Source organism: Oncorhynchus keta, chromosome 4 (genome assembly GCF_023373465.1).
Source record: "Oncorhynchus keta strain PuntledgeMale-10-30-2019 chromosome 4, Oket_V2, whole genome shotgun sequence".
NCBI classification, from domain to species: domain Eukaryota; kingdom Metazoa; phylum Chordata; class Actinopteri; order Salmoniformes; family Salmonidae; genus Oncorhynchus; species Oncorhynchus keta.
This window is the reverse complement of record NC_068424.1, coordinates 26,875,876-26,903,645: the sequence shown is the minus strand read 5'-3', so window position 1 is coordinate 26,903,645 and position 27,770 is coordinate 26,875,876. Positions and strand designations below refer to the sequence as shown.

The following is a 27,770-nucleotide window of genomic DNA, read 5'->3' as shown; positions in this document are numbered from 1 at the left end:
AGTATTATCATTTTGTTTTTATATTCTTTTTAAAAAATCGTTTAGATTTTTATTTGAAATTCAGTTTAGTTTCAGTTTGTTTTCAGACCTGATTTACTCATTTTTATTTAGTTTGAGTTTTATAAAAACATTTCTATTTCGTTTTATATGATTTAATTTCAGGTTTACTGACAGAAAGTAGTGTATTTCTTCAATGTTAGCCAGTGATAGGTAGTGATAGTGATGCACAAGCTATGGCTATTTTAAACATCTGAATCTGGCAGGTAAATGCTGCCAGGACATGGAAAAGCTTGAAAACTCTGAATAAAAAGATTGAAAACCCCATTAGATTTTTGCCCAAAGTTTAGGATGAGAACTGAACATAATTCATGATGGCTTTTATTTTATTTGGTTTTGGAGTCAAAGATAAGAGTTTCAGTATAGTTTTAGTTTTTCAAACAGACTTATTAATTATTTTATTTCAGTTTATGAAAGTGTTTATGATTAGTTTTCATTTAAGTTTTCGTTTACTATAATAACCTTGCTTCTGACCTTCTCACTGCTGGTATGTGAATAGAACTCTCATATTTCAACACCCTGAAAAGGTGTGTGCCTCATGTGTGTGTGTGTAACTTCATTCACAGTACGATGCAGTATGTCACCTATAATACTGTCAGAATCAGTACCACCATTCGACCCAGAAGGAATGCGTTAGATCTAGGTGTTTAGTCCAGGGTTGGTTTGTGTGAACTTCAGACTCTGCTTATCTGAAATATTTGGCTCATGCACTATTGCTCTGGGATAACATTACTCCTAGGTACAGATCTAGGATCAGCTTCCCGCCGCCAATCCTAACATTAACCATTAGTGGGGGAAATGCTCCATTTACCCAAAATCTGCATCTCGGGCCGACTCATCTCAGCTCAGTAGTGGATATATGGCGCCACTCAGTGGTGGCATATCAGTACTGCACAGACAACAGCTGCGTTGACTTTTCTCATGTTTATCGTCAGCATAGTATAGCCCATGCAGATCATATAGGCTAGTTTCTATGGGGTAGCTTACATTAGTCTAGAATTACTAGTGGTTATTCCTAAACTGGTTTTCACTGTAAGACCCAGCTAAAGACTTCTTCTAAACATTCAAAACATGTTTCCGGCTGCAGTCTAGCACTTAGAAGCACACAAACCTTAAAAGGGATCAGTCACAACCAACAGTATTTTGCAAACACTAGTTTGGGGCAGCATAGCTGAATGGCAGATGGCATTGTCTCTCACTCTGTTCACTCCCCAGCGGTGTACATACTTCAACACCACCTGTATGCTGTGTTATAACTGTTTAGAACTTGTGTTCTAACTGTTCCCCTCCTCTCTCTTCCGCCAGCATATATTCCTACTCCCATCTATTTTGGGGCGGTGATCGACACCACCTGTATGCTGTGGCAGCAGGACTGTGGCGTCCACGGCTCCTGCTGGGAGTACGACGTCACTTCCTTCCGCTTCGTCTACTTCGGCCTGGCCGCCAGCCTCAAGTTCATTGGCTTCATCTTCATCTTCCTCACCTGGTACTCCATCAAGTACAAGGAGGAGCAGGCGGAGCGCTGGCACCAGCGACTACCCCCGTTGGGCACTGTCTCGGACCTCATCTGCCACGTGGGGGGCCAGAAGAGCCATGCCCGAACCCGCTCCTGCCCGGTGTTCATCCCGCCTTGCGACCACCCTCCCGTGGCACTCCTTCTCAACCGGGGTCACAGCACCATCACCCTCGTTAACAGAGCAATAAACCCGCCCCTCCCTCTCGGCTGATGCCACACACAGTAGCTCCGCCCACATATGAGAGCAGGAAGTAAACAGACCACACCTCTTCCTCTTTAGGTCACACCTCTACCTGTTCCTCCCCGGGGGTTGTGACACGTGCCTTCCTGTTCCTGTCTCCACCCTGTTTCTAAAATATACACCAATCAGGTGGTGGGGGCGGTGATTTCCATGGCTCTGATTGACAGGCAGAGAGACCAATAGACTGATAGTGACAGAGGGCATTTGTGGTATTAAAGAGCTGGCCACAGTTATATGGGCGTGTCACAGGGGAACAGCTCGACTCCCTATTGACCTACAGAGCTGTCTGTCTCTGCTGTGCACATCATTAGCTGCAGAGTGGAGGCTGGTGGGAGGAGCTATAGGACAGGTTCATTGTAATGGCTGAAATGGAATTAATGGAATGGAGTCAAACAAGTGGTTTCCATTGATACCATTCCAGCCATTACAATGAGCCTATCCTACAGCTCCTCCCACTTGCGACACAGCATGTACAGAAGTTAACACACAACTGTTTGGGATCAATTCGAATTGAAGGCAGTCAATTCAGGAAGCAAACTGAATCGATAGTCAATGACTTCTCAAACTGAAAAGAAGCTATTTATGTAAAGTTTTCAATTTTGGAATTTTAAATTCAAATCACTTCCTGAATTGACTCCAACACTGATACATTTCATAAATTAAAATGTTTGTGTATCAACATGATCACATGGTGCTACTGTACTGTAAAATGGGCTGGGCATTAGTATATTCTAATATTATTCTTCTCAGAAGTGACATGTGGATTTCCCATGATGCCTCATCACAGTTGTAGCGTTTCTCTCAAGCACAACATACTAACTGACAAACCTGTTCTATTCTATGCAATGTCCTGTGTACTCCCATACAGACAGACATACACCTCTTTGTACTGTATGGACTTACTGTATGTACCCCTCTCTGTGCTTGCATCTCAAATGGCACCCTATTCCCTATATAGTGCACTATTTTTGACCAGGGTCCATAGGGCTCTGGTCAAATGTAGTGCATTATACAGGGAATAGGGTGCCTTCTGGGACACAGCCTATCACCCATTCAATCACATTATACCACAGCTGAGCATATCCAGCTAATATTTAATGTGGTTAGCAGCAACATTAAACAGTACTATTTAGGAGGGGATTATATCGACTTAAAACTCAGTCATACATGAGACATTTGTCCAGTTCTGTCTGTCCTTGTGACCGTCTGTTTAAACTCTTGGTCCAGAGCAGAGAATGGGCCACCCATTTATTTGACTCTTCAGCCCCCTTTGAAACAGTAACTCAGGCTGTGTGGGCCTATCATTGGTTGCTGGCTAGCTGATTAATGCTAATAGCTACGAGGGTAACCTGCTAGCCAACTAGCTTGCTTATTTCCAATGGCTAGTTAGTAGCTAATGCTAATAGCTACAAGGCTAACCGGCGAGCTAGCTAATATCCAAGGGCCAGATACTGGCTAATGCTAATAGCTACCAGTCTAACCTGCTAACTAGCCTATTTCAAAGATTATGGATATAGTGACAAGATACAGTGACAAGATACATGTCTCTCCATCCTAACAACCGGAGTCATTGTCCACAAAGCAGCACGACTGGCTGTCTAGCTCCCAGCTATTCTTTCTTTGGATATGTGGATACATTTCATTATTGTAATCCTGAATATTCGATGAAGGTTGTTGACGTGAACCGATATATTCAATGGGCAGAGATGCTATGCTTACTAGCCTCATACCATGAATATGCATAGCCGTCTTGAGACAAGTCCTCATATGAAGTGTTTTTTCTCAAAGTTGCCGGGATGTCATGTGTCCTAGTTATATCAGTATACTCGTAACAACGTAAGCATTACAACACTTTTATTAGATCAAGTAAACCTCATGTAGCAAATAAGCCATAAACAAAATGTATTGACCAAATTCGATACTCTTATTAACCTCCGTACCAAGCAAGGCTTGGTGGGTGAAACAACGAACAAACGAGGGAGACATATTTCCCCTCGAGTTGGGCCTCTCTCTTCCTCTCTGCCTATATCCAAAGACGAGTTACTAACCAACTGTCCACCTAGTCAGGAGTGGTGGTCTGCACCATAGATAGTTAGTCTGTGTGGAGTTAGTCTTCATTAGGACTTTAACTTTACTCCAGGGCAATGGGGAACACAAACACAGTTTTGTATTTATAACATAACATTAGGTGGTCTTTGCTGGAAGGGAAAACTCAGTCATAATCCTCATCCAAAAGAATATGACATAAGAGAACTAAAAGCTGTCATTTTAACTGCAAATATCTACAAAATGTTTTGTTTTTTACTTGTTTGAAAAAGTATTGAATTTGTTTTGAATTGAATTTCCCTTTATATGTTAAAGGGGTAATTCGGGATTTTGGCAATCTACTTCCCCAAAGTCAGATGAACTCGTGGATACCATTTTGATGAAGGAAGTTAGAGGTAGTTTCGCGAGCCAATGCTAACTAGTGTTAGCGCAATGACTGGAAGTGTATGGGCATCTACTAGCATGAACCCAGCCCATTTACAAACTGACTCTACACTAGGTCCAATATTGCTTCATTTCAGCATTGTTGTATTGACAGTTAGGCATTTAAGAGGTAATGTAGTAAGGAATAAATCAACAAAGCCCATTATATCAACAGATAAGTCATAATAACAAGAAACAGTATAACTGATTTTTTTTTAATCATTCAGTTCAGGAGTGACTGGGACCCACCCTCTGCTGGACATAAACATGAATTGCAGCCCGTGAAAAAGACAGTGAACGGTCTACCCTTTACCAAGGCTTCCCAGAAATTCCAGTAAAAAGATTTCCGGAATCATGAGGGAATAAGCATGAAATCCATAATCCTCACGGAATTTTTGGAAAACCTGTGAAAGTTACTGGAATTTTGCCACCCTACACAGACCTACTACTAATACTGTTTTTGTAAAACTGGACTGCTGCTGTGAATTTACTACTTGTTTTTGTTTTCTAGGACACTTTTTAAGAACATAAACCATTATGAACAGCAACTACAGTATTTATACCTTGTTTGGCATGAGGCATGCCTCATATCCATTATATATTTGCGCTTTTAAAACCGGTTTCCAAAGAACAGCGGATTTATCTGATGCAGTGGTAAAGTTTTATGAATTAGGCTGGGATTCAATCCCGATCGGGCTTTGTCCACAATGCATGTTTTAAAGGCAATGTTCCCGCGTGCGAGGAGACCACAGTCACAGTAAAGGCTGCACATGTTGGCTCAACCGGAAGTTACTTCAAATGCCACATTGTCCAAAGGCTGCGATGGGATTAAATCCCAGCCTAAATGTCTTTGTCCTCAAGTTATGTAAGAGACTGCTGTGTGTCTATGATGATACTTGGCTGAAAAATGCCATGTTATGGTTTCTTATTAGTATGATCATGAATTAGTAGCTAACTGTTCCCAAACTATTATCATGTAAATATTTCAAGATATAAAATCAACGTATTATAGAGCTTAAACTTAGTTAGAAGTAGGTATTTATGAACTAACCCTAACCATTGTAGACGACATCATAAAATGACTTAAAAATACAAAAACAAGGAAACCGTATATTTGATTCTCTGTGCCTGAATGACCTACAGTATTTTACATAGGAACGACCTGTTACATTGAATTTGGGGGATTGGGGAGTGGGTTGTATTTTGCAATATGTTATTTTGTTGATGGGTCCATTTGAATTGGTTGGTGTTGAAGCCCTCTCTTTGGCTCCATCCAAAACGACCTATTTTGCATCTCAAATGGCACCCTATTCCCTATATAGTGCACTATAGGGCATAGGGTGCAATTGCAGATGTAGCCTTAGCCTTCTCGCAACACTTCTCCAAGGTAGACTGTAGACTTGCTTTCCATCTCTTTCTCTCCTTTCTCTAGCTCTCTTTCTTTTGATCAGTATTTCTTCAGAACGTGTTTTCATTATTTCATGGACTGACAGTGTACTCTGACAGTGTATTCCATCCCAAATGGCACCCTATTTCCTATATAGTGCACTACTACCCATAGGGCTCTCTGGTCAAAAGTAGTGCACTATATAGGGAATATGCTGCTATTTGGGATGGAAACTGGAGGTCTGCAGCCCTTGATTTGTGTTCCTCAGGAGCAGAAGTCGAAACCATATTTGTGGACACTTGGGCTCCATACTTGCGAACATTAGAACATTTTCTCAGTCTCAAAATGCGCATCAGCCAATTCAAATTGGTGACATAGTTGCACCTTGTAAAATGCTATATGTTAGCTGTTCCCATTACCTAATCTGGCACATTTAGCCATATGCTAACCAGGCGGCAGTGATTATTTCCTGTAAGAAATTCCACATCAGCCTATCAAGATCTTAGACTTTATATCCATCAACCAATGGCATTTCTTAAAATAGGTTGACTTGGCCACCAGATGTATATGTTAAACTTCCAAATTAAATTACCTTTGTTCCACTTGATCTGTCACAATTGTAGTGTGCCAATATTTCATGACAATGAATCCTTGACTAGGCTACTAAAATTCAAGAGGCACATTTTTGCTCATCCATTTCACACACGTTCATGTGCTTTTACGGGAAAAAGGTCTATAAAACGTTTATTAAGTTTATCGTACATCGTTAGCGTATGCCACTAAGGTGATGTGAATCTTCGGAGTACAGTAACCGTGGGTTAGAGGCCCCCACATCTCATGAAGCTCATGAAGGGGGAAAAAAAAGAAAATGACCAGAAGCCAGACTTACAATACTGACCTATCCGTCCAGTTGAAATGTTGCATGTATTTTAGTAACTTTAATTAGCAGATGGTGCCGTTTGAGTCATGTTAAAGATGCTCTCATGGAAAAGTGGCCCAAAAACGTCATGATCAGTGCCACCTGGTCAGGTTAGCATAGGGCTAAATGTGCCAGGTTATCTAATGGGAACTTCCAAATGAATGTTTTATCACGTGCAACTACGTCAACGATTTTAATTGGCTGATGCACATTTTGAGACGGAGAAACTCTGACCTTAAACTAATGGACCCTTGGTTTACAAATGCCTTGAATACTTGATATGTGTCATTAAAAAACTGTAAAAAGGAGATTTGGGTCTGGTTTATGTTTATGCAATCAGTATAGCAGATTTTTTTTTTTTTTTTGGGGGGTGATCAAGCACTGTGGTAGGGTGTGTCTAGGATTTTTTTTTATTTTTTTATCCCAGATTTTCTAGAAATCATGGTTGGAGGATACTGGATACTTATTCTATCCTGATTCTGGGAATATTCCAACTGGGATTTCTGGCAAACCTAAGTTACAGGAGTGTGGGAGGATGGATGGATTTATGAATGTATGAAGAAATGGTAATTAAATAAGCTGAAATATCACTAAAATATTTGACACGTTTATTTCTAAACTGCTTCTTGGCTTTCCTGAACCCAGAATTGTTGCAACACTTCTACACACAGAAGAAGGAAAGGAGGAAAATACTGCTTCAGTAACAATTGTTGATCTAAGAATCAATGAATGTTGCTTTTAGGTGGAAGCAACATTGAACCAAAACACAACCATCAGTAGAAGATGTAAGAATGAGTGGCGATGACACAGGCCAATGCAAACATACCCAATGATATGTAATGTGAGTGGTGTGGATTAAATCCTATGATTCTTTGCATATTGCATATAGAATATACAGTATAGTCTAACAGACAGTATCATAAATGACGCATAGATCACCTCATAGTAGTAATGTCATATGCTATTCAAGCAATGGAGGAAAAGATTAGGGGTGGCATCTCAAATGGCACCCTATATAGTGTAGTGCACTACTTTTGACCAGGGCCCATGTTGCTCTGGTCAAAAGTAAGGCACTTTAAAGTGAATAGGGTGCCATTTGGGACATGCTTAGGTTTTGGCTTTGTTGTCGTTGTCTCTTTTTGAGATGTAACTTGGGGATGATTATGTGCATCCTTGATTATCAACGCAATAGGGAATACTGGTCTAATGTGAGTTTTATTGTGTGCGGTAGTTCATTTGTGATTTAATATCTGAAGTTTTAATTTAATTAGGTGATGATGGCTGAGTGTAGAACAAAAAGTTACTGTAGCTAGAAGAGTAACATAACATAGTGAACTAAGTTAAATAATTACAACTCACAAAATTATGTTAGCAATGTTCATTGCTAACTTCTTTTTTTAAACTGAACTTTCAGTGTTGCACTTGCAGTAGCAAGTAGCCATGAAACCAACTTACCCTTTAAATGAATTCACTGTGTTAAAAATGAAATACCAATGATCAGTGTTAAGCTTTGAGATGCCATTGGAGTTACAGTAAATACGTGTTTCCAAACCACAAACATTTAAACTAAAGGCAACAGTCAGTACAAGGGAAAAGCTAAATAAATGTTCAAAGTGAAATTATGGTCAAACCATTGTGATCATCTGATTTGTCAGTGGTTATACTTCTGATGGGACTGCACTGTGATAATTGGTCGAGAGATGACTGAGGCCGGGATTCAAGCCTTTCCTCCTTTGTCAACTTTTTAGAGTAATGTTTCCACTTTCGTGGAGATCTCATTCATGGCAAACGCTCAATTGGAAATGTCCTTTACATGTCAAGCACTCTACGCTGTTCTAGCTCTGATCGGATTTTATCCCGGCCTGAGTATGTTAGCATTAGCCAAGGCGTTAGCATTAGCCAACTCTATTGAAGCACATACCAAGACGTTAGCATTAGCCAACGCCATTGTAGCACACAAACGTGTTAGGTAATGCCAGAGATACTGGATATAATGACAAAAAGATTGTGTCTCCGCCCTAACAATGGGATTCATTGTCCACAGAGCGTAACGGTGGGCTATCACGCTCCCACCTGTTACAATCTTTGGATTGGTGGATACATGTCAGTATTTGAATACTTTTTTGAATATTCAATGAGGGGTGTTGATGTCAACCGCCTGTATTCAATGGAGTGAGATCCTATGCTAGCCTCCTGATAATGCATAGACCGTCTCGAAATTCGACAGGTATAACTGAGAAAAAAACACTATCAAAGTTGCTGGGATGTCACGTGCGTTACACTTATATCGGTAAACTCGTAACAACTTAAGCATTAAGAAACTGCTATTAGATCAAATAAGTCTCACATATCAAAATAGCTTTACATTTTTATCTTGACAAAATTATATATATATTTAAAACAATGGTGTTATCCACTTGGACTTTTATTAAAATTCCCATATTTTATTCATTTCAGCTGCATTAAGGCTTTTCTTTTTCTAAATATATATTTTGGAAAAACAACGTAACACTGTAGTTCTTCTAATAATAAATGGAAGCACCTGTAAAAAAAATCAACAATAATAATAACTTTAATACTCATGAATAATACAGCTCTAAGTCAGACTGACAGGTGGTGGCATCATCGTTGGCCTTCTTGGCTCTCCATGTCCCCCAGTTTCTGTGTCTCTCTGTGTCTCTATGGTGACCGGCTGGGCCGCCCAATGTCAGGCCAGCACGTGCGTTTGTCTGTATGTGTCTCACTGGGTGTGGTTGGAAGAGGGCTGGGGGGGAGACCCACTACCCTCATAGTCCAGGGCCTGGAGCTGGGCATGGGACTCGACCTGTACCTCTATCTGTAGATGTGCCTGTTGGAGCTGGGGGTTATGCACTACCACCCCAGTCCCCTGTGGGGTGCCAGTCTGAGTCTGAGGCGGGCTCCTAGTGCTGGTAGTAGTGGTGGTGGTGGAGGCCTGTACTCTGGGCCTCAGTGTCTGTGGGGAGAGGGGGAGGTAGCCCTGGCCTTGGAATATGTCCTCCTCCTCCTCCTTGTCTAGTCCCAGCTCCAGTCCCTGGATGAGACTGCCCTGTTGGGTCTGGGCCTGGCCTGGGTAAAGCCCCAGTCCCAGCCCCATCTCCAGGCTGTTGTGGGTGCGGAGCAGGTCGTCGTGCCGCGTCTCCATCTCAGTCAGGCCGTTGTTCCCGTTCCCGCTGAAGACTAGCCCCTCCCCCTCGCCATCTAGCCAGTCCTCCTCCAGCTGATGGGCCAACCACACTTCACCACCGGCAACCACTTCCCCCCCTCTGACCCCTCCTCTCCTCTGACCTGCTGTCATTCCAGACACCACTCTGGGGGGTCTGTCTAATGGATAAGTCTCGTCAGGGAGGTCATTCACAGATTCTAGTTGAACTTTAACCTCCGACCTCTGTGGTGTGGGGCGTGTCGGTGTTAATGGAGGAGGTGGTGGTGGGGGTGTGCTAGGGGCAGGATGGGTAGTGCATGGGGTCTCCGGTAATCCCTCTGTGGCCCGATTCAGGATGACCGGTTCTGGCCAGATGTCCCGGCTGGGCGTACCTTCTCCTCCGCTGCCCTCCTCCAGCCCCCCAGCCCCAGACCCGGAACCCTGCTCTGCCAGGGAAGTTGCCGATGCCGGGTCATCCTTTAAGTCAAGCTTATGGGTTTGGTTGTCGTTGTTGTTTTGAAGTTTCGAGTCTAAAACGTGTCTCAGTGCAAACATATTATCTACATCCTTCTGGAAGATGTGCCAGTCGTCCTGTCTGAGGCTGTAGTCAGTCCTGTGCTGGTACAGGCTCTGGTTTACACTACTATACAGCTCCTCCAGACCTCGCCAGTCCACCTCCTCCTCCGTCAGGTTGGGCAGCTTAACCCGCTCGTCCGTCCCAGACTGGCTGAGTGCTATGAGGGGAGAGGATGAGAGGGTCATGGGCTGGAGCAGGGAGTGTTGGTGGTAATGTGGGAGTGTGTGGGAGTGTTGGTGGTAATGTTGTATGGGACTGGGAGTGTGGTAGTGTGAGTGGGAGAATTGGTGGTAATGTTGTATCGGACTGGTAGTGTGTGGGAGTGTGAGAGTTGGTGGTAATGTTGTATGGGACTGGGAGTGTGTGGTGTAATTAGGAGAAGTGTGTGGTTGTGTTGGGTCACATGTCATGCAGTCATGCCCAGCAGCAGAATCTAGCCTGCAGCCTCCTCTATGGCAGTCAGCCCCCCCCCTCCCCACACACACACAGTTTGGCCCAGTAAACACAGCACCCAAGCTGAAGCCATAAGCAGCAGAGCAAACACAAGTCATCTTGACATAAAATGACAATATTTCCTCAAAGATACATCAAATTGTCAGATCTACCGTTAGACTAGCTAAACTAAAAAAAAGAAGACTGATGATAGGCCAGCTTGTTGTTTTCCAATGAGTATCCAGGTAACCTGGAACAAAAGAAAATGGAATCTGGGAAATAAAGGGGGAGGAGGAAAATAGGATGATGAACATCTGCAAAAAAAAGGAGTGTTGAGGAAGGAGAGAGTGAATGATGAGCCTGCTGTGTGGTGCATTAGAAAAATACAGTTACGGCCAATATACTCCAATTGGAATCATAGTTAGGGTATATGCTTACTATCAATACGGTTGGAGTGGATTCCATTTCATTTTAGTAAATTAAGTCAAATTCCAACAATTGGACAAGTCCTTGACTGAATTGAAATGGAACCGACCCCCCTAACCCTGATAGACACACCCTGTATCATTGTTGGTTACTAGAGGGAGCTCTTTCAAACTCACTCTGGCCTACAGGGCATGTACGAAGTACTAAAGAGCAGGGATACTCAAACCTGGACTTTGAGTCTAGTTCCATCTGTCATTTTTACCTGGCAGTTAATGGCACTCACCTGGTGCCACAGGTCTAAATCAGTCCCTTACTAAAGGACTAAAAATAAGCAGGGGAATTGGACTCAAGGCCCAGATTTAGGTCACCCTGCTATAAAGAGGGAAAATAGGGGAGGGTTTTATATAAGTATACTATAGGCTAAGAGACTCACAGGAAGGACTGGCTCGGTCTCCTCTTTGACCACTTTCGATGCCACTGTTGCCTGGTAAGCAGGTGCCCAGAAACAGAGGTCAATAGGTCAGAGGTGAGGAAGAGGGACAACGAAGTCCCCGCAAACTCGTGTCCATTCTACTACTCTAATAATGCCATGAGGAGAATGGATGCCATTTTGACCGATGCCATGTTGCACAAGTACAATGACTGAGTGTCATTATGGCTTACTAAAAGTACGTTGATGTACTTATGCATGTGTGCGTCCCAAATGACAGACACTATATTCCCTACATAGTGCACTACATAGGCTATCTCTCAAATAGCACCCTATTACCTATGTCTTTGGTCAGGTAAGTGTGGAAGATGGTGATGTTATATTAGTAACATGTCCGTGATCGTGCGATGCATGAATGAAATGGATGAAAGCCATGAATGAATGATTGACTCTATATGCTGACATGCGTTTTCAATCACATGCAGGGGACACACATTTATCAGGTCTGTGAGGAGGGGGGTTCCTTATGTGAAAATGTTTTCTGCTCTTACATACTTCATGTCTATCAAATATAATGCTATAATAAATATCAGCATTTTGTTTTTGAGGATAAACTTGTGATTAAACTGATGTTTCTTGACAACTGCCACACGGACCAGAAAGGTCCAATTCAGTTTGACTAAATATACATTTCTTCTCAACTTGGAGCCGGGCAATACCAGTTGAGCTCTCTGAGCTTAGTGGTTAAGCCAAGACCGGCCAAAAAGTGACTTTTCAGACAGATATTCTGATGGATATGACTGATGCATGTGGTGGTGCAAGGAGCTACAGAAAGAGATGTGCACGTTGGTATTTGACTCAAACAGCAGATAAGTTGGTGTATGATCTGGGGGGTTCAGATGGGTAAACATTTTTCTGCTGTAATTATGGAGAATTTGGCTGCATTGTAGAAAGATGATACCCCCTCAGACTTCACGATGACATTGGAAGAAGCAACCTTCAATTAAGAAGAATTTAAAAGATCCAATCAATCAATTATTAGTTAGTGTAGGTAACTTCCCCGGCATGCAGTCACACACCAAGCAGCTCGGCGCCTTATGGATTATTAGTGCGAATGAGTCAATGAGTTGGCCCATGCAGTTATTAGGAAGAGAAGCCTCTTTCAAAGAGAGAGGCTACGTCCCAAATGGCACCCTATACCCTACGTAAGTGCACTACTTTTGACCAGGACCCATAGGGCTCTGGTCAAAAGTAGTACACGCCATAGGTAATAGAGTGCCATTTGGGACATATCCAGAGAGATCATAAAAGAAGTGTGGATACCTGTGTGGTTCATAGCTGCCTCCATCTTTACCTCCTGATCAGGAAAATAAGAGCAGTTTCAATGTTAATGTCTCAAATCAAATTAGAGGGGGGATAAGAGAAAATAAGGAAACATTGGAGATGCCTCTTCATGCACGGGACAGGACAGACCCCGCTAGGCCCCTAGAGGAGAAATGATGGTGCAATTTGAGTATGGATGGATGGAGAGAGGGAGGGAGCGATGGAACAAGGAGGAGAGGAGGTGCAGGTTGGGGCAGGGTGGAGGGGATGGAAAGATAGGGATGAAGGTATATTTCTTTGGGTTCCCTTATGAAAAAAGATTGCAGTTAGAGTGCAGTATGCTGTAAATACGGCATCCAAAATAAAAACATATTTACTGCAGTCATTTTGCTGTGTAACTGTAGTTAGAGTGCAGTATAAGTGCAGTTCGGCAGCTTTTCTGCAATTACTGCGTCCAAAATACGACAGTCGACCGCAGTTAAGGCACTTTTACTGCAATCATTTTTTTTGTAGCTAGCTAGATAGAGAGTGTGTCTTTATGAAGGGTCCCAGCTTCCCTTGAAGGTAAATCAGTCATTCAGGTGATGATGATGTCCATGGGTGAGTCCAAAACACAAAACACATGATGTTGTTAATGTTTCCAAATCATCAAGCAGTGATATGACAACTTGTTCTTAAACTTCGTAGCACAAAGCCAATACACCCCCCCAAAAATACCTTCATTTCTTCTACTATGCCGGTATAACGAGTTCACTGAGTGCAAGTTTAAAACCAAGAGCTCATATCACCGTGGCAAGGTTTTTAACTGCTGCTAGTGTGATGTCATCTCTCAGGGACACTTAGCTGTAAATAGCCGTCATGGTGGTGAAAAGCTAGACGTAGTCGTCAGAGTAGCCAGGCTCAATAGGTTTGTTGACAGAGCTCTCATAGCTAACACTGTGTGAGTCACTGAAGGCAGGGTGTCTGGGCAGAGCACACAATAGGATAGGGAACGTGGCAAAATACTTGGGGGATGTCCAAAATGGCCTATAGGCCCGGGTCAAAAGGAGTGCACTTAATAGGGAATAGGGTGCCACATGGGATGCCAATTTAGAGGGATGCTTATTTTGATTGTAAACCATTACCCACAGCAGAATGAGTTAAACTGAGGGACACACTATTAGGGATGCATCCCAAATGGCACCCTATTCCCGATGTAGTGCACTACATTTGACCAGAACTATGTAGACCCCGGTCAAAAGTAGTGTACTACAAAGGCAATAGGGTACCATATTTGGGATGAAAACCTAAACCACTTCCACAGCAGAAGGAGTTGAAATGAGGGACACAATATTAGGTTATCATTATATCCGAAACCAATTCAAAGCTCTATTTCGGGTTGTTGCCGTACCATTCTGAGTGACTGGCTCGGCTTTGCTGCAGAGGGTTTCCCTGTGCGTGTCATGACTACAATACAAAACAAACCAAGATATTCACTGTGTAAAACCCAGGAGAAATCCAATGACCATAAACTCTGGATAACACCGACACAAATCACGCAGTGATGAAAACATTATGGATGTCCAAGTTCCTGTGAAAGTAGAAAATGTTCATAGTGTGTCTCATCGGGGTGCTGCGGACTGGACACGAATCCCTGAGGTCAGAACTAAGACAGGGAGTGTGTGTGTGTGTGTTTATACAGAAATAAACAGACAATGGAAACATAAGAGAGACAGACAGAGGACTTAATGATGACCCCCTCGACCTTCCTTCCTATGTTGAAATGTTTGCGTACATCAGTGAGAGAATCACCCCCGTCTACATGCAACTAATGACATACAGGTACAGGTCAGGACTGAACCTGGGTCAAATAGTGCTATTCATACACCTAGTATCTTGTTTCAGTTTAGGGCTTCAAAATTCCAGTAACTTTTTATGCAGATTTCCTGCTTATTCCAGGTATCTTCCATCCGGGAGCTCTGAAAAACCTGGGAATTTTGGAAAAGTTACTGGAATTTTTAAACCCTAAAGTGTGAAATTTTCCCTAGGTACAGATCTAGGATCAGCTTTGACTCCCCCAATCCTCACCTTAACCATTAGCAGGGGAAATGACAAACTGACCCTCAATCAGCGTCTAGGGGCAACTTTACCATACTCTGAGGTAACCCAGTAGAGAGAGTAGTAATAGTAGTAGTAGTAGTAGTAGTAGCAGTGTAGCTACTACTAGTACTGTAGTACAAGTGTTTACCTGTTGTGTCCAGGCCTTTGGGTCGGGGGTTACACTGCTTGTGTCCCTGGCAACTCCTCATCTCCATCAGCTGAGCATGGAGGGCGTTCAACACCTCTCTGTCCACCGAGTACACCGTGTTGGTCAGCTACACACACAGACACACATCCACACAGGTTAATACATCGTTATTGATAAAACAACCTACTAATGAAAGGTGCCTGTGAGTAGTCCACTCCGTAGAAACAGAATAGAACACAAAAGTAAAATAGAAAATAGAATTGATTCCATGTCTATGGTCCACTCACCTGGTAGGGGTCGTTGTTGAGGTCAAAGTACTCGAGGAAGCCCGTAGCAAACTCACAGAACAGGGTGTTGTGTGTCTCGTTGATGGTTCTCACACACCAGTAGGTGTTGTTGTTGGAACTGGTGCACGCACAGAACCCTCCAACTGAAGGAGAGGAAGGACAGGGTTAACCAATAGAACCCACACAGACACACACACAGGGAGAGAGAGAACCCTCTAACTGGGAGAAACCAAAATAATAGCCTGTTTCAACAGACTGATACACTTAGTCATCACTTCTGATGATACAGACCCTTTATTCAACCAATAGTATTTACTGAGCTGTGGGAGTGGTGGGTACATATGTGTGTGTGAATGTGGCTTAATTACTGTGTAGGCTACAGTGCTGAATGACTAAAATGAGAATGCATGTGAGTTCAGTACACGTGTCGGCGTAGTAACTATTTAGTGCAGTTCCATTTAGGTGTAGTAACTACTTAGTACAATACACGTGTATGTGTAGTAACTACTTAGTACAATACACGTGTATGTGTAGTAACTACTTAGTACAGTGCACGTGTAGGTGTAGTAACTACTTAGTACAATACACGTGTAGGTGTAGTAAATACTTAGTACAATACACGTGTATGTGTAGTAACTACTTAGTACAGTGCACGTGTAGGTGTAGTAACTACTTAGTACAGTGCACGTGTAGGTGTAGTAACTACTTAGTACAATACACGTGTAGGTGTAGTAACTACTTAGTACAGTGCACGTGTAGGTGTAGTAACTACTTAGTACAGTGCACGTGTAGGTGTAGTAACTACTTAGTACAGTGCACATGTAGGTGTAGTAACTACTTAGTACACAGTAGTAACTACTTAGTACAGTGTGAGGTGTAGTAACTACTTAGTACAGTGCATGTGTAGGTGTAGTAACTACTTAGTACAGTTCCATGTCGGTGTAGTAACTACTTGCACGTGTAGGTGTAGTAACAATACAGTGCACGTGTATGTGTAGTAACTACTTAGTACAGTGCACGTGTATACGTGTGGGTGGTGTAGTAACTACTACTTAGTGCAGTACATGTGTAGTTGTAGTAACGACTTAGTGCAGTTCCATTTAGGTGTAGTAACTACTTAGTACAGTGCACGTGTATGTGTAGTAACTACTTAGTACAGTGCACGTGTAGGTGTAGTAACTACTTAGTACAATACACGTGTAGGTGTAGTAACTACTTAGTACAGTGCACGTGTAGGTGTAGTAACTACTTAGTACAGTGCACATGTAGATGTAGTAACTACTTAGTACAGTGCACGTGTAGGTGTAGTAACTACTTAGTACAGTGCACGTGTATGTGTAGTAACTACTTAGTACAGTGCACGTGTAGGTGTAGTAACTACTTAGTGCAGTACACGTGTAGGTGAGGTAGCTACTTAGTGCAGTACATGTGTAGTTGTAGTAACGACTTAGTGCAGTACATTTCTAGTAACTAATTAGTACAGTACATGTGTAGGTGTAGTAACGTCTCAGTACAGTTACATTTAGGTGAAGTAATTTACTTAGTGCACTACACATCGGTGTGGTAGCTATTTGGTGCAGTACACGTTTAGGTGTAGTAACTACTTAGTAGTTACATTTAGGTGTAGTAACTACTTAGTACAGTATACGTGTAGGTGTAGTAACTACTTGGTACAGTACACGTGCAGGTGTAGCAACTACTTAGTGCAGTACACATTTAGGTGTAGTAACTACTGAGTGCAGTTACATTTAGGTGTAATAACTACTTAGTACAGTACACGTGTAGGTGTAGTAACTACTTAGTACAGTACACATATAGGTGTAGTAACTACTTAGTACAGTACACATGTAGGTGTAGTAACTACTTAGTACAGTACACATGTAGGTGTAGTAACTACTTAGTACAGTACAAGTGTAGGTGTAGTAACTACTTAGTACAGTACACGTGTAGGTGTAGTAACTACTTAGTACAGTACACATGTAGGTGTAGTAACTACTTAGTACAGTACACGTGTAGGTGTAATAACTACTTAGTACAGTACACGTTTAGGTGTAATAACTGCTTAGTACAGTACACGTTTAGGTGTAGTAACTACTTACTGCAGTTACATTTAGGTGTCATAACTACTTAGTACAGTACACATGTAGGTGTAGTAACTACTTAGTGTAGTTACATTTAGGTGTAGTAACTACTTAGTACAGTGCACGTGTAGGTGTAGTAACTACTTAGTGCAGTACACGTGTAGGTGTAGTAACTACTTAGTGTAGTTACATGTAGGTGTAGTAACTACTTAGTGTAGTTACATTTAGGTGTAGTAACTACTTAGTGTAGTTACATGTAGGTGTAGTAACTACTTAGTGCAGTACACGTGTAGGTGTAGTAACTACTTAGTGTAGTTACATTTAGTTGTAGTAACATAGTAACTTACGGTTCCAAAAGGGGGCAGTCTGCCAGTGGTCATTGCTGTGAGTGAAACATGTCAGACCAGGTAGACTACAGTCATCCCCCTTCTTCTGCCTCTTCCTCTCTTTCCTCTCCTTCTTCTTCCTCCTGATCTCGTTCAACAGCTGGGTCTTCCCATCCACTTCCTGGGCAACCTCCCTGCATGAAGGACAGACACACCCACCAGTCAGATTACAGTAACGACCCAACAGAGTGATATCATCACCCTCTCTGCCCTCGCAGTGCCCTCTCCATGTTGCCAGTCAGTTACCACGGCGATGGATGGAACCATCGGCGGGAACTCCCATACTCTGGTGGAGCCAAGAACATGACAGGTTCTAGCTCCTCTCGTACCACATTATCATTTTTCTCTGGGCCATTCTCGCCTCTGCCCTTCTCCCTAGCCCTATTTTCCTAAGCACACAAGTCACTACATAACACAGCTGCTTCGTATTGGCATTCTAATCCGTTCCCTGTGCCTCCTTTGCAAATCCCAAATGGCACCCCGTTCCCTATATAGTGCACAAATTTTGACAAGAGCCCTATGGGCCCTGATGAGAAGTGAGAGACTCAACCACCTGGTGCAAGGCGATGGCTGTGTTAGAGGGACGGGCAGTTTCCCTCCTTCCACTGAGTAACTATTTTGTCTCCATGCTGCTGCTTGGGACGATCACTTCCAGATCTCTGCACTGAAAGGCAGGCCTGGGTTTGACTGGAGAACATGCACACTCCATGCAAGTACCATGCAGACGTACCACAAGACAGGATAACGCACAAGACACATGGGGCCACACTGGCGATGAAACGTATCAAACTCACGGAGTATTAAAGATGCAGTACATCTATGAAATTCTATTGGTCAGTTGAGCACTTCTAGACTGCAGGCTCACAGTGCATCCCAAATGGCACCCTATGCCCTCTATAGGTTAGTAGTGCACTATATTTGACAAGGGCCTATAGGGTAGTAGTGCACTATATAGAGAATAGAGTGCCATTTGTGATGCAACCTTAGTGTTAATATGGTTGAGACGAACAGGGATGGGCGACGGACGATGTGTGGCAAACACGGACACACTGAATTAAAGGAGAGGACGAACTCACTTAAAGGGATGGAGCTGATCATTCTTGTTCTTCAACCTCTCTGCCTTCTCTCTGTTTCTCTCTCCTTTGCTATAGTAGCTGGTTTTAGTAGAGAGGGAAGAGCAACTAAATATGCCGGTTGTTTTGTTTCCTTTCCACGAGAGCTTCAACTCAGGAGAGTCAAGATGAATAATAAAGGCTGCATTTACACAGGCAGCCCAATCTGATCTTTGGCCCAATTATTGTCAAAAGATCTGATCTGATTGGTCAAAAGACCAATAAGTGTAAAACGCTCCCCGTGTAAACGCAGCCTAGGTAACAATTGTCAGGGTCACAACAAAGGACTCTGAGAGTTGGCCACACAGAAAACAGCAGATATGACAATGCACTATACTAGGGTTTACTCTGACAGAGTCCCCTCTGTCATAGTCATTATTGTCACTTTGGGAGCATTATACCAGTGTGCAGATTAACATTTTTTCTATATTTAAGAATAGTACACATATTTGTGGGCCCTCATTGAGGTACATTACTGACCTGTTCTTACCACAGTCACACCCGTCAGGTCGTCTCCTCTTCAGGTGACCCCTGACCTCTCGCAGGTTCTTGATCTTGTCCTGCAGGGCCTCTATCTGTAATGGAAGGCAACATCTACTTCAACTTGAAGGGTAGGCAAGGAGGGAGATGAGGAGAGGAGAGATGGGGGAGGAGGAGAGATGGGGGAGAAATGGGGGAGGAGGAGAGAAGAGGGAGAAATGGGGGAGGAGAGGGAGAAATGGGGGAGGAGAGGGAGAGATGGGGAGGAGGAGAGGGGGAGATGGGGAGGAGGAGAGGGGGAAATGGGGAGGAGGAGAGGGGGGAATGGGGAGGAGGAGAGGGAGAAATGGGGAGGAGGAGGGGAGAAATGGGGGAGGAGAGGGAGAAATGGGAGAGGAGAGGGAGAGAATGGGGAGAGGAGAGGGAGAGATGGGGAGGAGGAGAGGGGGAAATGGGGAGGAGGAGAGGAAGAAATGAGGAGGAGAGGGAGAAATGGGGGAGGAGAGGGAGAAATGGGGGAGGAGAGGAGAGATGGGGGAGGAGGAGAGAAGAGGGAGAGATAGGGAAGAGGAGACGAGATGCAGACACCAACTAACCTCCTGGTCCACGTAGCTCTTATGGTCCTTCCAGGCTCTGGATGAAGAGTAGATCTCTCTCTCACAGTGGACGGTGTCATTCATCAGGATGTAGCACCTGTGAGATGGACGGAGAAGGAGAGAGAGGACAGAGAGGAATCAACTAACCACATTTTACAAATATATTAGTCACAAAGGGCTTAACTGCTTGCCTCATTATGAATTCAATGTAGTTGCTCTAGCGATTGCACCGTACATCGGTCTAAACCTGCTGCCCTACAAGTTGTTTGTGCCGATTCATGTTCTGTGTAGGCCGGCTCTTGCCCAACCCATTGGTTTCTGTGACCTATTAGAACGGTCAGAATGTGTTCACATTCTCAACAAGTCGGGGAGGAAGGAAATCCAGACTCATGGTGGAGAAGAAACGTTAGTGGCGTGGCGTTTGGCCGGAGCCATGTGGATGGGTAGCCAGGCAACTTAACTGCAACCCAGGTCAAAAACTACAACCCAGGTCAAAAACTACAACCCAGGTCAAAAACTACAACCCAGGCCAACCCCCCCCAAAGCAAGTCAAACAGACAGGGCTTCCAAAAATGATCTTGGTAGGAACTACATGTATGTCTTCCATGTGTGCCTTTGGTATAGCTGGGGTATATGTTGGGGTACATACTTGTGTGTGACTTTGACAGAGTTGGGGTACCCCACGGTGTTGGTATCGTCCGCCAGCATCTCCTCTGACCCGTCTTCTGACTCCAGAGCTAACTCCTGGTCCACCTGCTCATAGTGGCGCTTTCTGATGACACGTCTCCTGACCGCCGACTGGTCATCAGCCGCAAGGTCAATGTCATAGATCTGCCCTTCAAACTCCACGGACAGAGATCTGGTGGATCTTGTGTGGACGAAACGAGGCCTGTAGCCTAATTGATAACCAAATATCACAGAGAGTTAATTAACAGACTTTTTTCATTTCTTTACTCATGTATGTTGGTATTTGGTATGTGTAATTGGGTATGTATGTCATTAGATCTTGTCCTGTCACTTAATCTGGAAACAAACGGCCCTTTCTGAACTGAATTGAATGTGATAATTCCATGAGAAAAATGGTGCCACCACTAGGTGGTGCCACAACATTCCAAATGACCAGACCATTGATCTACTGTCAGGAGCTATCTCCACCAGACCAGTGATCTACTGTCAGGAGCTATCTCCACCAGACCAGTGATCTACTGTCAGGAGCTATCTCCACCAGACCAGTGATCTAATGTCATGAGCTATCTCCACCAGACCAGTGATCTAATGTCATGAGCTATCTCCACCAGACCAGTGATCTAATGTCAGGAGCTATCTCCACCAGACCAGTGATCTAATGTCAGGAGCTATCTCCACCAGACCAGTGATCTAATGTCAGGAGCTATCTCCACCAGACCAGTAATCTAATGACAGGGGCTCTATTCGTGCCTCTGTCTCTTCCCTGCATGTATCTCTTTAGAGCCTGAGTAATCCTGAACAGTAAATCAAAGCTTAGGCTCTGGCAGACATGGACATGGTTGTCATTCCCATAGCCCAACATACACAGCTTTAAATACAGAGTGGTAAGTCCACAGATGGATATATGTTACCATAACTGTCCATCTCCATTCTCTATGCCCCTGTAACAACATCTACCCAGCTACCATTGAGCAAGCTGGCTCAGGACACTACTCCCTGGCCTGGACCACCCTCAGCCCCATCCCCATCCCCAGCCTCCACCCCCATCCCTCCACTCTACTCACTTCGTCCTCCAGAGGAAGGTGGGAACTGGCGGTGTGAGCGCCCCGGGCGGTCGGACCTGGAGGGTTTGTCGAGGCTACTGTCAGGGCCACAGTCGCAAGGGTCCCTCTGCCGGCTGTCGTAGCTGCTGCGGGACCTCAGGCTCCGGGCCCTCTTCCTGGGGCCTTCCTTCAGACCACCTCCCTTACACTTCTGGATACGCCACTTCCCTGTGATCTCCTCCACACAGTGCCACTTCTGTAGAGGAGAGACAAGGAGACTTGGTTATAATAGTGGTTGATGATTTGAGTCATGGTTTTTACAACACTCCAATGTAAAGGTCTTTGAAGACATTGTATGTGTCTCAAATGGCACCCCATAAAAGTAGTGCACGATATAAGAAATAGGGTGCCATTTGGGAAACAGATGAACTCTTTGTGCTTTGTTAACATCGCGAGAATCGCTACTATAGTGTATTTCTTAATGAAACTTTGACTTTGTCAACAGATACGCTTTCTGGGAGTCCGTGCCAGAACAACACGTATGTTGGACTGCTGTATTCAATGGGGGGAAAAGTTGGACTGAAAATGAACTGTTCCCTTCGAGTCTCATATGGAAAGTGGGACAACGGGAGCGAAACATTGATTCCTAATTGAGCCCAAGGCCTTTCCTTTCCTCTGCATTACATTTACAGACTTCCAGACAGCACAGTGCTTCTGACAGACAGACATCTCAACCAGATCACAGACAGACGCGGTGGGAAACAGAATCCCAAAACTGAAGAGAAAGATAAACCAGAACCACCACATCAAATGAATTGGATCAGTCTGCTGTCTGTAAACCAAGTGAAAAACCCTTTCCCTCAGTCTTTCTCTCCGTCTCGCTCTCGCGGTCTCTCACCATCTCCTGGTCTCTCTCTCCCACTGTCTCTCTCTCTCTCTCCATCTCTCGGTCTCTCGCTTGCTCCCTCTGTCTATACCGCTTTCTGTCGCCGTCTCACTCTCTGTCTCTTTCTTTACCTGTCTATCTATCTCTTTCTTTACCTGTCTCTCTGTCTCTGTCTCTTTCTTTACCTGTCTCTCTCTCCGTCTGTATCTTTCTTTACCTGTCTCTCTCTCCGTCTCTGTCTCTTTCTTTACCTGTCTCTCTCTCCGTCTCTGTCTCTTTCTTTACCTGTCTCTCTCTCCGTCTCTGTCTCTTTCTTTACCTGTCTCTCTCTCCGTCTCTGTCTCTTTCTTTACCTGTCTCTCTCTTCGTCTCTGTCTCTTTCTTTACCTGTCTCTCTCTCCGTCTCTGTCTCTTTCTTTACCTGTCTCTCTCTCCGTCTCTCTGTATCTTTCTTTACCTGTCTCTCTCTCTGTCTTTCTTCTCTCTTCTTTACTCTGTCTCTTTCTTTACCTGTCTCTGTCTCTTTCTTTACCTGTCTCTCTCTCCGTCTCTGTCTCTTTCTTTACCTGTCTCTCTCTCCGTCTCTCTGTATCTTTCTTTACCTGTCTCTCTCTCCGTCTGTATCTTTCTTTACCTGTCTCTCTCTCCGTCTCTCTCTTTCTTTACCTGTCTCTCTCTTCGTCTCTCTGTATCTTTCTTTACCTGTCTCTCTCTCCGTCTGTATCTTTCTTTACCTGTCTCTCTCTCCACCTCTGTCTCTTTTTCCATCTCCCTGTCTCTTTCTTTACCTGTCCCCCTGTCTGTCTATGTTCCAAACCCCCAGCTGCATCGCCAGCATAATCTAGTTAGTGGTGCACATCCACAATGTCTACCCCCAACTCCATGAATCAGTCAAGTTGAAAGGGAGGGGTCAAAGAAAGTGAAAGCTCATTCGGCAAAGTAAGTAATGTGATAATTTGTCTTAAAGTGTTTGGGTTGCATCCCAAATGACACCCTAGTCCCTATATAGTGCACTTGAGTGACCAGGGCCTACTACCTTTTGACTCTGCTCAAAAGTAGTGGACTATATTGTGAATAGGGTGCAGTTTAGGATGTAGGTTGGAGGGGGGGACATATCTGCGGACCATGGCAGTGCAGACGGTTGCTCACTGCCTGGTGAGTGTGGGAACGAGAGTGCCAAACAAAGGACTATGGGTAGGATCGGGTTTCCTCTGTGGACCACTCACTCAGATGCTCACTGACAGACAGCTGACTGACAGATGGCCCTGACAGCCATGTTATATCAAGAGGGCAAGGGAGGGAGGAAGAGAGTCGGTAGGAGGGGAGAGGGGGCGTGGAGGAAGAGGAGGGGGAGAGAGAGAGAGGCTTGCTGTCTGTGCAGTGCTTTTAGGACTTTTCAGCCACATTCCACTCTGACAGACTGTGAAAAACAGTGAGTGAGTGAGTGAGTGAGAGAGTGAGAGAGAGAGAGAGAGAGAGAGGAGACCCTACAAGCTGAGACTTGCTCTAGAAGTGGCAGACCCAAACTGCTACAGCTCTTGCAGACTGACACACATGATTCATTCATTTACAGATTGAGCGAGACAGCCTGCTGCAAATTAACTGGGTGAGAGATCAGAGCAGAGAGCCAGCAGGAAGGGAATCCTATTCTTATAGAATAAGACAGAATGGAACCTTGAGTTTATGACATCTATAAATACAAACGTTCCCGTCCCAAATGGCACATTTAGTGCACTATTTTTGACCTGAATCGGTAGGGCTCTGGTCAAAAGTAGTGCACTATATGAGGAATAGGGTTCGGTTTGGGACAGCCACCTTACTAAGCCACTCATATTCTTCCCACAGTCACACAGTCCTATAGGCTGTCATACTGCCCTTTCACTCTGAAAACACTTCCAAGGTCCCGATGTCTTTTAGGTAACAGTTGCTGTTGTCTACTCCCCTTTAAATACATTGACCGCAAAGGCTTTGAAGTGCTCTGAGCTTTAGCCCTCCCCTTTAAATCATGGATTTGACCCTTGGTGGACAGGTGTCTATTGACCACAGACCCGTGTGTGTGTGTGTGTGTGTGTGTGTGTGTGTGTGTGTGTGTGTGTGTGTGTGTGTGTGTGTGTGTGTGTGTGTGTGTGTGTGTGTGTGTGTGTGTGTGTGTGTGTGTGTGTGTGTGTGTGTGTTCTAACCAGCTGTTTTCAGACTTTAATAGACTTTCCCTCCATATTGTTCTCTCTAAAGGAACACCCCACAGAGACAGAGGGAGGCTACTAACTAGGAGACTCGGTTAAATAATACCAGACAAGGGCTATGACAAAACCTCCACATGTATGTGTTGTAATTACACATTCGCTGGTTGCATACGCTGCATGCACACACACAAACACTAAACCATCACCCCCCTGCAATCTTGCATGCTATTTAAAAACTAAAGTGGGTTCCCCCACATAACCTACCTAACACATTGGATTTCCTCAACTTCTTTGTTTCAGTAACAATCTTTTCCAAAGAGCATAATTCCTCTTCTGCGTTGTAGTCTGTCCTAGCCAAAGCACACACAGCAGCCATAGACTCTGCAGCCAGCCATAAGTCAAATAGCCATTTACTGCAAATGTCCAGTAATTGGACATTTTTGTACCGTTTGAACGAGGGACTAATTTTTCTCTGGGACCCTTTCATCCCAAACCCATTAAAAGGCTGGCAGGTCCTGGTAGACCAGCCACACACACACACACACACACACACTCTTTAGTGGTTAGACCAGCTACTAACCACTGGTGTACAGCCACAGAGTTGGCAGACCTGAACAATACAAATTGGTCCGATGTTCAGGTAGCAGCCAGCAGGGCTTTCTAATGTGAACCAGGCAGCTTGTAAGTGTGCACATGTAAGACGTAATTCTTCATTAAAGACAGCGACAGGGGAAACTCTGTCCACATTCAGGTGGGTGTGTGTTTCAGGGAACCTCGTTACACACTCTATGGTGTGTGTGTGTGTGTGTGTGTGTGTGTGTGTGTGTGTGTGTGTGTGTGTGTGTGTGTGTGTGTGTGTGTGTGTGTGTGTGTTACGGTTGAATGGCGGGAACCCGGTTGCCGAGATTTATGGACCAAAACAACTCCCTTTTCCCGGGATAAATAACTGCGAGAATCCTGTGAATTCTAATAAATGATTTATATGTACAGCACGGCATGTAATGGAGGTTAAATGATATGCCAGGTCTAAATCAGCCTCCGCTGCGGCAGCTGCATGACCAATCATCAACGCTCAGGGTGTCTCAGTATGAAACTCAGTGTGACCAATCATCAACGTGTCTCAGTATGAAACTCAGTTCACACCGGTTGACCAATCATCAACGCTCAGGGGGACGGACAGCCCATCTCACCAGTTCACACCGCATGTTGACCAATCATCAACGCTCAGAGACGGACAGCCCATCTCAGTATGAAACTCAGTTCACACAACCAATCATCACGCTCCCTCTTTGAAACTCAGTTCACCCGGTTGATAATCATAACGCTCAGGACGAAGCCCATCTCAGTATGAAACTCAGTTCACACCGCATAATCTCAAATGATTTATATGAAACAGCACGGCATGTACCATCATCAACGGAGGTCTAAATGAAATGCCAGGTTGACCAAATCAGCCAGGGGGACAGGACAGCCCATCTCAGTATGAAACTCAGTTCACACCGCATGACCAATCATCAACGCTCAGGGTGGGGACGGACAGCCCATCTCAGTATGAAACTCAGTTCACACCGCATGTTGACCAATCATCAACGCTCAGGGTGGGGACGGACAGCCCATCTCAGTATGAAACTCAGTTCACACCGCATGTTGACCAATCATCAACGCTCAGGGTGGGGACGGACAGCCCATCTCAGTATGAAACTCAGTTCACACCGCATGTTGACCAATCATCAACGCTCAGGGTGGGGACGGACAGCCCATCTCAGTATGAAACTCAGTTCACACCGCATGTTGACCAATCATCAACGCTCAGGGGGGGGACGGACAGCCCATCTCAGTATGAAACTCAGTTCACACCGCATGTTGACCAATCATCTCATCATGGTGACACTTTTTCTTGTGATGGGTAGCCCTACATTTGCTGCAACACTATTCTATAGTAATATAAAGACCAAATGCGCATCTTCTTTACCAATCTCCATCTGGCTTTCGGGGGTCACCTTGTTTTTTTTTTGGTGTGTAAATATCATACTTAAAAATAAAAAATGAACTGCAACTACGGACTTTTAAAACAGCCGTTGCTTTCATTCCGTTAAATCAGTGCAGGCGTGAGCAAATCTCTTTTTTCTCTCTCTCTCTCTCGCTCTCCATCAACTCCATTCAAATGGCATCCAACATAGTTCATCCTGTTCCAGATTGATACATAGCCCCATATACACAGTACCAGTCAAAAGCTTGGACACAGCTACTCATGCAAGGGCTTTTCTTTATTTAGACTATTTCCTATATTGTAGAATAATAGTAAAGACAAACTATGAAATAACACATACGGAATCACGGAGTAATCAAAAAGGTGTTAAACAAATTAAATATATTTTATATTTGACATTCCTCAAAGTAGCCACCCTTTGCCTTGATGGCAGCTTTGCACACTCTTGCCATTCTCTCAACCAGCTTAATGAGGAAGTCACCTGGAATGCACTTCAATTAACAGGTGTGCCTTGTTAAAAGTTCATTTGTGGATTTTTATTTCCCTTGTTAATGCATTTGAGCCAATCAGTTGTGTTGGGACTAGGTAGGGGGGTATACAGAAGATAGCCCTATTTGGTAAAAGAACAGCTCAAATAGGCCAGGAGAAACGAGAGTCCATCATTACTTTAAGACATGAAGTACATACAGAAAATGTCAAGAACTTTGAAAGTTTCTTCAAGTGCAGTCTCAAAAACCATCAATGCGCTATGGTGACTTTGGCTCGCATGAGGACCGCCACAGGAAAGGAAGACCCAAAGTTACCTCTACTGCAGAGAATAAGTTCAGTTAGACTTAGAGTTACCAGCCTCAGAAATTGCAGACCAAATAAAT

General features: G+C 44.1%; 2 protein-coding genes across 4 annotated transcripts in view; one reads left to right on the top strand and one right to left on the bottom strand.

Moving 5' to 3' along the window:
• Positions 1-6,897, top strand: part of LOC118372219 (solute carrier organic anion transporter family member 5A1) — a 103,124-nt gene extending 96,227 nt beyond the window's left edge. The window contains exon 10 of the mRNA XM_035758020.1: positions 1,363-6,897. Coding sequence (XP_035613913.1) covers positions 1,363-1,784 — 422 coding nt within the window. The 3' untranslated portion in view covers positions 1,785-6,897. The remainder of the gene's footprint in view (positions 1-1,362) is intronic.
• Positions 6,898-8,996: 2,099 nt separating this feature from the next.
• The window catches only part of sulf1 (sulfatase 1), a 72,704-nt gene continuing 53,930 nt past the window's right edge, over positions 8,997-27,770 (bottom strand). The window contains exons 11-20 of one of the 3 annotated variants that reach the window (XM_052504962.1): positions 21,861-22,095; positions 20,759-21,005; positions 20,110-20,206; positions 19,514-19,608; positions 18,998-19,075; positions 17,883-18,055; positions 15,455-15,597; positions 15,168-15,294; positions 12,941-12,974; positions 10,300-10,486 (exon numbers count right to left, since the gene is read on the bottom strand). In XM_052504962.1, coding sequence (XP_052360922.1) covers positions 10,453-10,486; positions 12,941-12,974; positions 15,168-15,294; positions 15,455-15,597; positions 17,883-18,055; positions 18,998-19,075; positions 19,514-19,608; positions 20,110-20,206; positions 20,759-21,005; positions 21,861-22,095 — 1,263 coding nt within the window. In that variant the 3' untranslated portion in view covers positions 10,300-10,452. Of the gene's footprint in view, positions 10,487-12,940; positions 12,975-15,167; positions 15,295-15,454; positions 15,598-17,882; positions 18,056-18,997; positions 19,076-19,513; positions 19,609-20,109; positions 20,207-20,758; positions 21,006-21,860; positions 22,096-27,770 lie in introns of all 3 variants that reach the window. The other 2 variants (XM_052504956.1, XM_052504960.1) reach the window with 2 other exon arrangements.